General features: G+C 41.5%; 1 protein-coding gene across 4 annotated transcripts in view; it reads left to right on the top strand.

Moving 5' to 3' along the window:
- lnx1 (ligand of numb-protein X 1) overlaps positions 1-16318 on the top strand; it is a 204497-nt gene that overhangs the window by 186800 nt on the left and 1379 nt on the right. For all 4 annotated transcript variants that reach the window (XM_078217216.1, XM_078217214.1, XM_078217217.1 and 1 more), the window contains one exon: positions 7097-7255. In XM_078217216.1, the coding sequence (XP_078073342.1) occupies positions 7097-7255 (159 nt within the window). The remainder of the gene's footprint in view (positions 1-7096; positions 7256-16318) is intronic.

Here is a 16318-nt window from a genome sequence, read left to right as displayed (position 1 = left end):
GACTCTATCCATGTGTAGCTAGTCTCAGGTTAGAGGTACCCATATGATACACGGTAGAGCCTGCTATCCTGGCAGATGCTGTGATGCATGTATAGTCTTACCTTTATTTGTAAGATCATGCAGATCAAGTTTATCCACTGCAGTTATGACAGCATACACCATGAAAGAATCCCAGGGCAAGAGGTGAAGAATGATAAAAGAGAGAAGTAGTGTTACCAGGTTCTTGAGTGAACTCCATCTTCATTTTCATGCAATAGTTCAGATGCCATGGAAGGATTCGAGTAAAGTACTCCTAGAAGTAAGCCTGAAAAAAGTAAACAAAATGGTAGCATGTGAGAGAGTAGGGAACATTAATCTGCATGGTTAAAATGCTGCATTATACATTACTTTGAAAGGCATTGCTATGGAGTAAACTGTAATCAAAGACACAAGGTGGGGGCCGGGGGGGGGAGGGGGGGGTAGAGGAGGGGGAGTGGGGGATGTTCTCCTGGCTCTCCAGCTGCTGGCAAGAATCGCAATGGCCTGGAGAATAGGGAGCCGGGCAAAAATCGGGCACACTGCCAGCCCCGATTGGGTTCCCACCCATAGTGGGCAGCAACTCAATAATTATGCAAACCTGCTAATACCATTACCATTCACCACCCCCTCCCTTCCCCCGCACTCCTTCATTGCTTCCTCTGAGGTGTTCTGTTGTCCCTTTTTGAAGTCTTCCTTACTTCCTTGGGGGCCTTCCATTGTCTCTTCTTTGTCCATGGACCTTTTTTGAGAGTTGCCTTCCATCTGGGGTCTTCTCTGATTTTCCTGTCCAGAACCGTTTGTTTCTTCTTGTGGTTCCCTTTTTAAGTGTGTTTCCACTCTAGATGTATTACCTCTTGAAGGATGTTACCACTTTAAGATTGTCATCTTTATTTTCACTCAGCCGTCAGCTTTCTCTTTGTCTTTTCCCACACTTTCAGCATTTTGGCACAAACCTCCTGTTTGAATTTTTAAAGCTTCTCCTTTTACTTAGGGAAGACCATTTCGGCTTATTAATTTTCCAATGCTTTGGGAGACCTCACTGCAGTTCACTTGGGGCCTTTTTTTCTATGTTACTGTTGCAGCGCTGCTTTCTGTGTGCTCTGCTTTTTCACTTTGCAGCAACTCCTTGTTGTGAGAAATTTCACATTCCTTCTGCCATCAGTCATTATTTTTGTTTAAAGTGACAGTGCTTCTATACAGCAGTTCTTTTCTTAACTTAAAAGTACAGCTCTTGCTCCGCAAGGTTATATTCTCTTTTTTGCTTACTCTGTAATTTTCCTTTTTAGACCTTTTGACTCTGCCAGCCAATTTTCCAGTTTTTTTTGTGTCTGTCTTTCTGCTTACTTAATATACTGAGCCTCCCAGACTGTCATCTAGTCTACAATTTAAGTACTGGTACTTTTCCGTCTTTCACTCATCCTTCTTGTGGCTTCTGACCTAGGGGTCTTGCCATGTTCTCTTCATCGCTCACCCATCCTGTAACTATTCATGTTTTCTGATTCTACATTACTCAGAGTCTGGCAAAAACTCAGTATCTGAATAGATCTATTTGCCACAGAGAGGTATTCTGGTAGATATATTTTTTCCTTATCTCAGACTTTGATTAAAACAGATACTCACAGGTATCGGGCCAAAGGCAGTGTCAGGATAATTCATCCTCGTCGCCAGATGTAATGATGCATTTAGAGACTTCTTAAGTGAACAACAAAAGGATTTATTTACAAGGATCAGGAAGAGCAGCAGCATGTCTGCTGCTAGGTCTGGAATGCCTCTTGCCTCAGAGAGCCCCTCTCCCTAGGGTGATTTGCACTCTGAGTCATTGGTCACCCAGGCCAGATAACCCTCACTCTGCTGTGTCGCTCTTAAAGGGACAGTCATCACCAGTGTTGCTAGCTAAGCTAGCGTCTGGCAACGAAGATGAATTATCCTACAGAGAAAAACGAAGCACCCATAAAGGGTTTCAGAAGGGCAAACTTCAATTGAATAAGCAATTAAACAAAATAAACCGAGTGAACTTTTGAAAAATTACATTGCTCAATATTGGGAAAAGAAAGAAAACTTTTAAACTGACAGTTTATATATGATTGAGTACCCATGAAAAATAAACTATAAAAAAGTTGTGTTCATTGTGCTGAGGACACTGGAGTCACTAGTAAAACCCATCCCAGTTGTTGTGAGATGCTGGTGTTGATTCTCCTTCAGCTGCTGCAGTCCTTGTACTGATGGTGCTTCACAATGGTGTTAGGAAGGAAATACCTGGATATTGACCCAGTGATAATGAAGAATGATTATATCTAAATCACGATAGTGTGTGACTTGGAGGTCATGGTGTTCAATCAGCATCGCTACTTTTGTCCTTCTTCATGGGAGTAATCACAGGAGAAGGAGCTTTACAGATGGATCAGAGATCTGGGATGGATCAAGCTCTGCCCTCTTCTTGTGGTACTCAAGGCGTTGATAGGGTCAATCGAGTTAAGTTTCTAATCAATAGTGACTCCAAAGATGGTGGTGGGGAACTTGACAATGTGTGCCATTGAAGGTCAGGGAAGGTGATTATTACTTTTCAAATGTTTTCTGACAATTCTGAGTCACAGTCTTGGTGTTGTCCAAACCTTGTTGCAGGCTAACATTGTGAGAAGAACTCCTGCAAAGTAGTCCTGGGACTGTGATTATTGGCCCCCAAGAACTACAACTATTTCCCTTTGTGTCAGGGAGGACTCCAGCCAATGGGTACTTTTTCTTTTGACTCACCATTGACCTTACGTTGATGGAACTCCATGGTCTCATACTGTTAATTATTGTATTGATGTTAAAGACAGTGGGTAGAATTTAATCAAAGTGACGGGGGTCTTCCCAAAAGAAAAGGAGCTGGTGAGAACCGTGTCACCTCATTGGGAAAGGCCTGCTGCATTAAGTGCCTATCCAGCCTGTGGAAGGCCTGTCCTGGGCTTTAGGACCCGACAGACAGAAATCCTGCTGCCCAAGAGCTGCAAGCCAATCAGAAACTGGCTGCTCTCCATTACTGGCAGCGCCTCTGGTGGCAGTTGCCAGTAATTCATCCGCCAGAGGCCTGTGATGGCAAAGGGACCCAGGCCACTGGTGAGTGACAGTAGGATGGAAGCTGTAGAGTGGGGGTCACTGGCTAGGGATTGGAAAAGAGAGCAAGTGGGTGACTTCAGTCCACCATCCCACCTCCCCTCTTTTCAAGCTTCTTGTGTGGTGACTCCCTTGTACACTGATGGTCAAATAGCGGCAGCGGGATGAGGCCCTTAAGTGGACATTAATTGCATCCAGGCGGAAAGACTGTCCATGGAGCGTTGGGTGGGTCACACATCCAAGACTCAATTAAGGCCCATAAGTAGGTAATTCATGCCCACTTAAGGGCCTGATCCAGCCACGACTCAGATTTAGCAGGCAGTGTAAAGTCCTCCACCCAGTGTTCAGCCGGACAGATTTAGCCACTGGCCAGTGAAAGGTGGTGGGGGGAGGGTGCCTCCTTTCAGGACCCCTAGTGGCAATTGGAGACCATCTTCCACAGTTTTCCCTTCACAAGTCCACCCAACCCCATTGTCCTGTCCAACATGCTCCCCTATCCCCCTCACTGGAGCCTGCAAGCCCATTGTGATCCTTAATGCATCTCCGATAACTCTTTAACTGTTGACATGCCTAAAGACTGCCTTTGAACCCCGTTTTATTTTGGCTACATTAATTTCAAATAAAATGTAACACCACTACATACTGGTTTAATTCTTCTCTTTATCCAGCATTGAAATGAAAGTTACCTTACAATGGAGATCCTATCCAAATGCTCATTCTGCAAGGAGAAGTTGACATTTTGACAAAAGCAACACAATCTTGTGACCAACTTTTCACTGGAAATGTGTTTGAGGTTTCTAACTGACTGTTAGTGAGAAGTATAATTTTTCATTATGGCTCCTGAACTCTGCAACTATGTTTAGCCTAGCTTGTGACTTTATTTAAGTAAAAGATTTCAAGGATAAGCCACTACCATAAATATTCTAAAACAGCTAAATGAGACAACGTTTGAGCCTATTGAATATATATAAAACCAGTCCGCACAAGGACTAAAGACCTGTGGCCATCTTGCAGGATTTTGCCATCCTGTGCTGGATCCTGTTGCGTGGCCAAAAATGGAGATGGAGGAGATTCAAATTTCCCACCCAATCCTGGTGGCGACCATTTCGACCAGTGCAGGAAATGTGGTGGGTGGCGACATAACCTGCATTCGAAGTGAGATCAGGTTCAGGGTTTTAAAAGTCGGCCTCAATTTTAACTTCCCTGAGATCTTCAGCCAGGCAGTTATGTTCCTGGAGGTCGTGTGAAATGCAGCAGATAAGTCATTTTGTGAATGTTGGGGGAAGCCTGGTGTGGTTTGGGAGCTTTTTGACGGTTAAGTATAAAAGGTGTTGGCAACCTTAAATGTCATAATTAGACACTGTATGATAAGTTGTTTGTTTTTAATGCAGTTATTGCTCATAGGACTGTGTTTTAATAGGTAAGTAACCATTAAGCTTAGAACAAAATGTAAATGTTCAGATGCATTGAAGTAATTTCTCCAATGTTGTCCTGCACTCAGTATTGAAAATCAGGTATTGTGTCAGCTGGACCCTCGTGCTTTCAATGTTAAATTGATTTGAAGTATAGATTGCTGTTGAGTCTCTGAAATAATTTAACAGATGGCTAACTTATTTGATTGAAAGTTGATCTCTTGAGCCTCCTGTTCAGGCAACTTCCGAATCATTATATTGTGTGCTGGAGGGTTTGGTTTAAGGTTATGCGATGGAATCTCATACTGAATGCTTGGCTGAGTTCCAAAGCCCACTAATGGATTTTGCTCAGCAGAAGTTGTTTTCACATCTGTGAGGGGGGCTGTGAGCTTAGTTTGACTGACCAATTGATGAGCACCTGAGTTGTTTTTTTTCCAAGTCGAGTTCAACTGATTGCATGTTTGATTGACAGTTGAGCTCAAGAGTTCTGTCAATAGTGGATACTGGGTGAGTAGGTACGGAAGATGCATGAGGGGGATATGGCAGATCCAAGGAGGCATGGAGAGTGCAAAGGGGTACAGAGGGGGTAAAGGGTTGGATGGGGTACTAATTTCCTAGTGAATGGAGGTATGGTGAGAGTGAAAGTGAGCCGTGGAGAGTGGGAGTGAGTGCTGAGAGAGTGGGAGTGAGCCATGGAGAGAGAGAGAGTAAACCACAATGGGAGAAAGCAATGAAGGGAGTGGGGTGAAGCAGGAAGTAGGAGGAAGAGAGATGAAGGTGGGGCAGGAGCAAGAAGTGCAGCAACAGAACCAGAAAAACTGGGAGGTAGTGAAGAGAGTAAGGGGTAGACAACAAAGAAAGCAGGGTGAAATGGGAAGCAGGAGAGCATGAAGGGAGCAGCAAAAAGAGTGGGATTGGGAAGCAGGGGGAGAAATGTAACAGATACTAGAGTCCAGAAGAGCAGGAAGGAGCAGAATGGATAGCAGGGAGGAGAGAACGGTCTAACCTGTGCTGGGGAGTGGGAACAAGGTGGACTGGTGGCAGGGAGTGAGAACAATGTTGTGGTCTTTTCCAACTTTGTTTCATCTGCGCCATCTTTGATACAGGCAGCTGCCTGATTTGTCACTGTCAGTGATGTCACTGGCACCGATGTGCGGGGAGCGCTCCCTCTACACTTGTGGCCTCAGTAAACACAGGCCAGTGATGAATTAATTAGCCTGCCCCAGAAATTGATAAATACAATAATCTATTTTCAGTACGCTTTTAACCTGTGAGCAAAAACACATAGAACATCTCAAGTGAGGTCCAATAAAGGCTGCTTTATAATAAGTCAGTTATGGTTTAAAACGGGAAGGGTATACTTTGTCCAGGCTCCAAAAGAGAATGCAAATCAGTCAAGAGTATTTTAAACCATTAAGATAATCTACTGACGTGCACAAGGCTGGTGTGTTCATTACTTGTATTATGTAAGAACAAATTATACTGAGTCTGTTCACACTGGTTGCTCCGTATGTTCATTTTCTGAACCTTAAAGCAACTTAACTATTTTCTTGATTGCTTCAACAAAATTGAATCACATGTATAAGGCATGTATATCCACTTCTGCCTACACTTCCTGCTGTCTTGGTAAGGCAGCCAACATTATCAAGGACCCCATGCTCCCCAGACGTACTCTCTTCCACCTTCTTCTGTCGGAAAAAAGATACAAAAGTCTGAGGTCACGTACCAACTGACTCGAGAACAGCTTCTTCCCTGCTGCCAGCAGACTTTTGAATGGACCTATCTCATATTAAGTTGATCTTTCTCTAAACCCTAGCTATGACTGTAACACTATGTTCTGTACCCTCTCTTTTCGTTCTCTATGAACGGTATGTTTTGTTTGTATAGCACGCAAGAAACAATACTTTTCACTATATCCTAATATATGTGACCATAATAAATCAAATCAAAGAGGATACTACTGAGGATACTACTGTTACAACATTAGATTAAGCCATCATGTAGTTAGATACCGGCAGACCGCCAAATGATGGCGGTCTTGTGGCACAGTAGGTAGCATCCCTGCCTCTGAGCCAGACGTTCCAGGTTCAAGTGGGGAAGATGTGTTGGTGATGTTGCCAACAAGTTGGGTATCAACCTGCAAAATTCTTCCAACATGCCAATGGCAGAGTGGGAGAGAAAGCTGGTAAAGGTTGATGCAGAGTGGCGCCCCTCAAGATATAAGCCATTGGTGACAGGCCAGTGACCTGTTCCAGGAAAAACCCGACCAAGGGAACAGACAAAAAATGTTCAGATCCCTTGCTGGAGTGATGAGCATCATTACACTCAAGAGGTCTAAGGCAAAACATGGAGGAAAGAAATTGTAACAAACACAATTATTGAAAATTACTTTTCCATTTAAATAGAAAAAATTGTAAATTGCTATCATGTTTAGAGTTCAAGTGATTAGAATTTAAGTTGTTAATGGATCCAATCGGTTGCACTTGGAACTACTTTATTGCTCACTTGAAAAACTAAACTAGTGAGCAAGGAATTAGTGTTACATTTCATTTCATTTTGTGCCTTTCTAGATACCTCTATTGGTACAAAGATATTGGACTGAGGAGAAATACATCTGGGAGCCTGGGATTCAGCATCGTAGGTGGATATGAGGAAAACCATGGCAGTCAACCATTCTTTGTAAAGTCCATCGTTGATGGAATGCCAGCTTATAATGATGGAAGACTGAGGTATTAAACAGATATTATTTCTTGTTGTATTGTGAATGGTCGCTTGGGAAGTATAGTCCATAATTCAAAGTCATATTTAGAAAAGATTTAAAATTCTGACACTCAGTATTGAACTTGAACATCTTGAAATTGACTTTCCTGCCTTTACTGGAGTATTGCCAGCATCTGTCGATAAGCAAGTATAAAATATGGAAACATAGAAAATAGGAGCAGGAGGAGGCCCTTTGAGCTTGCTCCGCCATTCATCACGATCATGGCTGATCGTCCAACTCAATAGCCTAATCCTGCTTTTTCCCCATAACCTTTGATCCCATTCGCCCCAAGTGCTATACCCCAGCCGCTTCTTGAATTCATTCAATGTTTTGGCATCAACTACTTCCTGTGGTAATGAATTCCACAGGCTCACCACTCTTTGGGTGAAGAAATATCTCCTCATCTCCGTCCTAAATGGTCTACCCAGAATCCTCAGACTGTGACCCCTGGATCTGGACTCCCCCACCATCAGGAACATCCTCCCTGCATCTACTCTGTCTAGTCCTGTTAGAATTTTACAAGTCTCTATGAGATCCCACCCCTCCCACCCCCATTCGCCTGAACTCCAGCGAAAACAATCCTAACCTAGTCAATCTCTCCTCAAACATCAATCCCACCATCAGCCTGGTAAACTTTCCTTGCACTCCCTCGAGAGCAAGAACATCCTTCCTCAGAAAAGGAGACCAAAACTGCACACAATATTCTAGGTGTGGTCTCACCAAGGCCCTGTATGATTGCAACAACACATCCCTGCTTCTGTGCTCCAAACCTCTCGCAATGAAGGCCAAGTGCACTTGCGTGCTTACCTTCAGCGACTGGTGCACAAGGACACCCAAGTCCTGCTGCACACTTCCCTCTCCCAATTTACAGCCATTCAGGTGGTAATCTGCCGCCTTGTTTTTGCTTCCAAAGTGAATAACCTCACACTTATCCAAATTATACTGCATCTGCCATTGATTTGCCCACTCACCCAAAATATCATATGTCCAGATCATGCTGAAGGATCTCTGCATAAAATAATCTTAAACATCAGCAGGGATTCATTGAAGGATGGAAGCTAAATTATGTGAACAATTTCAAAGCATAGTTACCAAGAAAAATAAACAAAGTATATACCTGAAAATAATGGAATTAATATTCAAATTTATAAAAGTTTATGACTTTATTACAACTTTTAATATCTATAATTATATTAATATAATAAATACAATATATTAATATATTATATTAATATAATATATTAAGATAATATATTATCTTATTACAACCTTTAACTTCCAACACTTCAAATCCTTTAAGTCTAAATATAAAATGTTATAGCTCAAGTCAATGAATAAAACTGCCCATAATTCAATGTGAAATGATACTAAATATTGAGTCTCAGTAATCCAGAGAAACCATAAAACCAACTTGTTTGAAAATGATAACATTCGACAAAGGACAACAGGAAGTGCTCTTATAAAGGTTGGCACATTGCATATGTGAAAAAGGAGTAATAGCTTCAGCCTAAATCTGGCCCACACAACAGATCTCCCACTCACCTGACGAAGGAGCAGCGCTCTGAAAGCTAGTGGCGTTTGCTACCAAATAAACCTGTTGGACTTTAACCTGGTGTTGTGAGACTTCTTACTGTGTTCACACAATACCTGACATGACACTCTTAATTGTGATTAATAGCATAAGGAGCTGGAAAATATCATATTTCCAGCAATGACATCCCTTGCCCCAACAGCATTGAATTCATCAATCAAATGTAGATATTTTGATGCAGTACTATGTACACAATTTAGCAAAGCAACATTAAGAATCAAGTGTACAAGACATTTGGTCCATAACTTCCAGGCTCTCCAGGGTTCGATTTGGGGGTTACCCCAGACATGTGCTGGGGAATCCATCTTGGAAGTTCCCAGGTAAGGGTTTACCCGGTAGTTGTCCAGAAGCGCCAACTTCCCCTGAACAATTGCGCTGGGCTGGGAACCATCTGATAAAACGATTTAGAAGTTAGCACTTCTAACTTCAGCATAACTATTTTAAATACCCAGACTGAGCCCTGAATGGGACATCCCCCATCACTAAGCATCCCAACCCCACCCACACAGTATTCCCCTCCCTGAACTGACCACTCTGACCCATACCACCTGCCCCTCAATCTGAGCCTCCAACCCAACCCCCACCAACCCGACCCCCCCAACTCACCCCCACAGGCACAACCCCAACTCTGCCTCCCCTCCCACCCATGTCCAACTCTATCCTCCCCCATGTCCAACCGACCCCCTCATCCCATTCATTTGCCTTCTCTCTGGCCTGTTATTTTCAATTGGCCCTTAAAATCACCTACTTTACAGCAGCTAATGCTGTTAGAAAAGGGGTCCTCCTTCTACTCCATTTTTTTAATACTTAGTCATTGGAGCTGGGGACTCACTGCATTCCCTAAATCGCACCCAGCCTGAGTCAGGAAGCTCGGGTGAGACCAGCACTTCAGAATTTCAGCACAGCTAAGTCAGTACAGATGGCATTCTAATGCTGATTGCCATTCCGAGGAAGTTATGGCCCTCTAAAATGTCCTTTATGCTGTATAAATGCATTGAACATTCCTAATTTGTCAAGTACACTTGGATTTGTTCCTTCTTTAAAAACCCAAGCTAAGTTTCACTGTCCCTGGGGAGAACTGATACGCTATTTTGGAGAGAGAGAACAATGAGATTATGAAGAATTAAAATGACAGATTTATAAATAACCAATGTGAAAATCACATTAGAATTTATACTAATCACACTGCTGAACTGGTGTCTAAAATGTTATGAATGTTGTTTTATAAAGAGAGGTTTAGCAATGAAATAGTACAAAATAATAATGTTTCTACCACACCTATTCTTAATTTGAATGAAGGTACATATTAGAGATATGATGGATTTTACCTTTGGTAGAAATGTATTTTTACTTGCATACATGTGAATGAATATGTAGGGCCTTGCCCTCATCCGTAGCATAAGCACTTTTGCTTATAGCTAATTATTACTTTAGTGAATCCACTGCTCTTATGTAGACAAATGTGATAGCAGTTTACATTCAGAAAGGTCCCACAAACAAATGGATATGTGAATAAAATATTTTTTTGGATGGGATAAATATTGGTCACTTGCTTAGTTCAAGAATGCCAAGGAGTCTTTTACATTCTGAGAGAGTTTTAAAGTGCTGAGCAAAGGCCGTTTTGGCAACCATGCAGCAGGTCAGCACTGCACTGAAGGTTTAGCCTGGATTAAAGGCTCATATCTGTCTGGAGAATTGAACTTTCAACCTTCTGATTCAAAAGTGAGATTAACTAAGCCAAGCTAACACATTATTAAATGTGGAAATTCAGAGTGCAAAAACCGAAGGTAGATTATTGTCTAATATTTCCTCTCATGATTAACAGAACAAGCTGTTATTTTAAAAATCATTTTATCCCAGAAACACAGAATGCAGAGCAGAGGGCAACATCAAACATGTCTACTGCAGGACATCCATATCAGAAATAGTGCCTTTAGCTTTTAACTTTTTGTTAAATTTTTCCTCATGTCACTAGTGCCTTTTAACCTTTGTTCCTTTCACTGTCCTTACTTCTTCCCAAAATGCCACTCTGCTGTAAAGCCTTGACATTTCCCTTGCTGTTTTTGAATTTACCTTTCCTTGAATCCTCTCACTTCTAATTTTAGTTTGAAGTCCTATCTAGCTATCCAGGAAACTGGTCCTGGCTTAGATTAAGTGGAGCCCATCTCAATGGAATAGCTTCCTCTTTTCCTAGCAGTGGTGTTAGTGACCAGAAAGCAAAACCCATGTCCCACATCTCTCCTTCAGCCATGCAATTAATGTCCTAGCCCACTTATCCCTCTGGCAATTGGTGCATGACAGGTAACCATCCAGAGATTATTACTTTTGAGGTTCTGCTTTTTAATTAGGACTCAAATTCTCTCAGCAGAACATCTTTCTTTGTTCTGTCTATATTTAGATACCACATACAATGTTTGCAAGATGCCGAACAGAGAAAGCACAACTGGTTATGGGGCCATGGATAGAATTATTTAATGGTGAACATGCACTAACATTTTTAAACTATAACTTTAATTGTGCCTTTTCGAAGATGCCATTTCATGTTCTTCACCGTACAACCATTTATAATTTCCTCATTTTAGGTATTTTACTAATCTCTACCATGGTTTCTCAATGAATAAATCAAAAGGTATGCTGAAGCAGTTTGGTTGCCCGCTGGTTCCAAATATATTGGTCTACATGTCTGTCTCCCAAAGATTATCCACCGTCTACAAGGCACAAATTAGCAGTCTAATGGAATACTCTCCAGTTGCCTGGATGAGTTCAGCTCCGACAACACTCAAGAAGCTCAACGCCATCCAGAACACTGCCTGCTTGATTGCAACCCCTTCTACACACATTTAATCACTCCACCAACGAACAATGGCAGCTGTGTGTAGCATCTACAAGATGCACTGCAGGAACTCACCAAGGTTCTTCAGGCAGAACCTTCCAAACCCACTACCATCTAGAAGGACAAGAGTAACAAATACATGTGAACACCACCAATGGAGGTTCCTGTCCAATCACTCACCATCCTGATTTGGAAATGTATCACTGAGTCAAAATCCTGGAACTCCATCCCAGCAGCGCTGTGGGTGTACCTACACCTGAGGGACTGCAGTGTTTCAAGGCAGCAGCTCACTACCACAGTAGGGCAACTAGGGATGGGCACTAAATGCTGGCCTGGCCAGCAACACCCACATTCCGTAAATGAATTTTAAAAAAACCATTTGATACTGTGGTCAATATTTAGCACTAATATTGAATCAATTAATAGTTTTAAAGTTTCTAAACTTGGTTTCCCCAGTTATTTATTTTCATATAGATTTGAGAGAAACTGAAGAATGATTAAAAGTTAGTGAATATTCAATGGAGCTATTGTAGATATGGAGCTGTGGCAGGAGATTTTCCACACCACCCGCGGCATGTTTCTCTGTGGTGTGTGGCAGTCCCACTGCCATTGGCAGGATCTTTTGGTCCCACTGTTGTAAATGGGATTTCCCCACTGAATCCACCCCCCACTGCCAGGAAACCCATGGCAGGGTTCGCTGTTGATGGGACCAGAAAATCCCGCTGGCATGAACAGCCAGCAAGTTCTTCCCAGCGAGTGTTTGGTGGAACTTTGGGAGAGGTCCCAACAATTTTGAAAATCGCAAATGTGACATCTCTATTCAAGAAAGCAAGGAGAGAGAAAGCAGGAAACTATAGGCTGCTTGGACTAATAATGGTCATAGGGAAATGCTTGAATCCATTATTAAGGAAGTATTAATAGGATATATAGGAACATACAAATTAGGAGCAGAAGACCACTCGGCCCAAGCCTGCTCTACCATCCAATAAGATCACGACTGATCTGACTCCAATCTCCTGCCACCCCAAATAACCTTTCACCCTCTTGTTTATCAAGAAAAATCAGGCAGAGTCAAAATGGTTTTGTACAAGGGGAATAGTGCTCGACTAATTGATGTTGCAGGTTACAGGGGACATAGATAAGCTGCAGAGCTGGGCTGAGAGGTGGCAAATGGGATTTAATGCGGAAAAGTGTGAGGTGATTCACTTTGGAAGGAGTAACAAGAATACAGAGTACCGGGCTAATGGTAAGATACTTGGTAGTGTGGATGAGCAGAGAGATCTCGGTGTCCATGTGCATAGATCCCTGAAAGTTGGCACCCAGGTTGATAGGGTTGTTAAGAAGGCGTACAGTGTGTGAGCTTTTATTGGTAGAGGGATTGAGTTTCGGAGCCATGATGTCATATTGCAGCTGTACAAAACTCTGGTGCAGCCGCACTTGGGAGTATTGCGTACAGTTCTGGTTGCTGCATTGTAGGAAGGATGTGGAAGCATTGGAAAGGGTGCAGAGGCGATTTACTAGGATGTTGCCTGGTATGGTGGGAAGGTCTTATGAGGAAAGGCTGAGGGACTTGAGGCTGTTTTCGTTAGAGAGAAGGTTAAGAGGTGACTTAATAGAGGCATACAAGATGATCAGAGGATTAGATAGGGTGGACAGTGAGAGCCTTTTTCCTCGGATGGTGATGGCTAGCACGAGGGGACATAGCTTTGAGGGGTGATAGATATAGGACAATGTCAGAGGTAGGTTCTTTACTCAGAGAGTAGTAAGGGCATGAAATGCCCTGCCTGCAACAGTAGTGGACTCGTCAACATTAAGGGCATTTAAAGGGTCATTGGATAAACATATGGATGATATTGGAATAGTGTAGGTTAGATTGGTTTCACACGTCGGAGCAACATTGAGGGCCGAAGGGCTTGTACTGCGCTGTAATGTTCTATAATTGAGTTTATTGAGGAAATAACAAGGTGGATAATGGGAAACTGTCGATGTGGTGTACTTGGATTTCCAAAAGGCATTTAATAAGGTGCCACATCAAAGGACACTACACATCAAAGGACACTACACAAAATAAGGGATCAGCATTGGGCCCTCAACCATTTACAATCTATATCAATGACTTGGATGAAGGAACCAAATGTATTGTAGCTAGATTTGTTGATGACACCAAGATAGTTAGGAAAGGAAGTCAAGATGACATAAGAGTCTACAAAGTGTTTTAGACAGGTTAGGTGAATAGGCAAAAAATTGGTAGATGGAGTATAATGTGGCAAAAAGCAAACTTGTCCATTTTGGCAGGAAGACTAGAAAAGCAGTACATGTGAATAGCGAGCAAGTGCAGAATTCTACAGTACAGGAGGATCTGAATGTCCTGGTACATTATCAGAGAAAGTTAATATGCAGGTTCAGCAAGTGATTAGGAACTTAAATTTGGAATCTTTGTGTTTATTGCAAGAGGAATCAACTATTAAAGTAGGGAAGTGTTGCTACAACTGTACACACTTAATTCAACTGCATCTATAGTGTACAGTTCTGGTCTCAAAGGATAAAATTGCATTAGAAGCAGTTCATAGGTTCACCTAATGGATTTCTGAGACAAAGGGCTTACGAGGAAAGGTTGAAAACATTGGGCCTCTGCTCATTGGGAAGAATAAGAGATATTATTGAATCAAACGAAATCCGTAGGGGACTTGATGGGGTGCATGCCAAGAGGAAGTTTCCCCTTATGGGGGAATCTAGAACTCAAGTACATTGTTTGAAGACTGAGATGAGGAGAAATATTTTCTCTGAGGAGTCATTAACTTGCAGAATTATCTTCTCCAGAAAGCAGCGAAGGTTGGGTCATTGAATATATTTGAGACTGAGTTAGATAGATTTTTGATCAACAAGGGCGGCAAGGGTAGTTGGGGCCACAATCAGATCAGCCATGATCTTATTGAATGGTGTTGCAGGCTTAAAGGGCTAAACTTGCTACTCCTAAGTCTTGTGCTCACCCTCAGTTTCTGCACAGATCTTGTGTAGTGTGGTTTTATAGATTTTAAATGAGGAAAACAAAAGTGTTGCAGAGGATATACAGTGAAAAAGCAAAGATGAAGGTGTCACCTAATAGAACTCACCATTATCCAACCAAGCAAACTACTAGGCAAAAAATAAATTAACACCTTTCACATTTGTAGAACATTCCAAAAGTGTTTCACAGCCAATTTATTACATTTGAAGTTATCATTGTTGTTATGTAGGCAAACAGAGTTAATTTACACACAGCAAGGTCCCACAAATAGCAATGAGACAGATGATCAGATAATCGATGTTTGGTGATTCTGGGATAGAATTAAATATTGGTAATGACACCAGGAGAAATTATTTTCTCTTCCAATAGGGATCATATGTCCACCTTAATAAATAAACAAAGAGTGGTTTAACATCTTAGCTTAAGGATGATACCCGAGACAAACTGAACCGTGCTGAAGTGTCAACATCGATTACCTGGACGTCATTGAGTGGGGCTGGAACCCATGCTTTTTGGGGTGAATTACAACTCAGGATGGTGGTGTAAAAAATGGGCAATTATGAATCAATCACCCATTATACACACGATCTGATTTTCTGTTTGACTTCAGCATAAGGAAAAGAAAAATAAATTACGTGTGGTGTATAATAGGCAGCTGAACTAATATCTCCAGTTTTACACCATTGCCTAATGTTCAAATTATCCTGTCAGTAGCAAAGTGCTGCCACTGATCCACGATGTCACCAAGCTGGCACACAGTTTCTAACAAAATTGTTTCTAACAACATACCGGAACTTCAAACAAACAAAATGTAGAATATTTAATTCATCCTACAAAAGAATGCAGCAAAAATAATTCCAAATTGTAAATACAAGTACAATTTTGTAGTTGAATAAATTACTCTGGTCATTTATTTTACAAAACTACAAGTAAGTCTGTATTAAGTGTAAGAAAAAAATGTTGCTTGTGATTTCACCTCATGCTGATTTACAGTTCCATTAGCAAAGATTTTAGGAACTGGAAAAGTTCGTTAGGTCCAAGTTTATCTATTTATTCAGTCTGCCTCAATTGGATTATCTTTTAATTTATTTGACAATGGCCATTCCGAAAGAAAAATTCCATCTAATTTATATTTTAACTCAATTTTATACTCTACAATATTTGTATTTTGTTACAGTAAATCTGAATCCACAAAACTAATCCTTTTCACAATCTAAAACTTGCAGCATATCCCTGAAAAATCTGTGACATTTGCCATTAACGGAAATGTTAAAAGTGTATCTAAAAAATAGGTTAATTAAACTAACCTAGGGGAATCCCATCTTAGACTCATAACTGTGTTTAAGAGCACCTAGCACATTTCACTTGTACTTAAAAGGTGCTCATCAGCAGTTGCAGAGCCTGATGGGAGTTATAATTTTTATCATTTACACCCCCAACTTGGCAATTTCTACTGTACACAAGGGTTGCTTCACATAATGGAAACTATTATGTTTAAACCCAAACAGCCTGAACAATTACTGTAGAAATGCTGAACTGTAATACAAGGGATATAGAGTAGCATGTAGAGTCATAGACAGAATCTCAGCACTGCTTTGTT

The sequence above is a fragment of the Mustelus asterias genome, chromosome 1 (genome assembly GCF_964213995.1).
Source record: "Mustelus asterias chromosome 1, sMusAst1.hap1.1, whole genome shotgun sequence".
NCBI classification, from domain to species: Eukaryota; Metazoa; Chordata; class Chondrichthyes; order Carcharhiniformes; family Triakidae; genus Mustelus; species Mustelus asterias.
The sequence above is the reverse complement of the archived record's forward strand: the minus strand, read 5'-3'. Positions and strand labels throughout refer to the sequence as shown.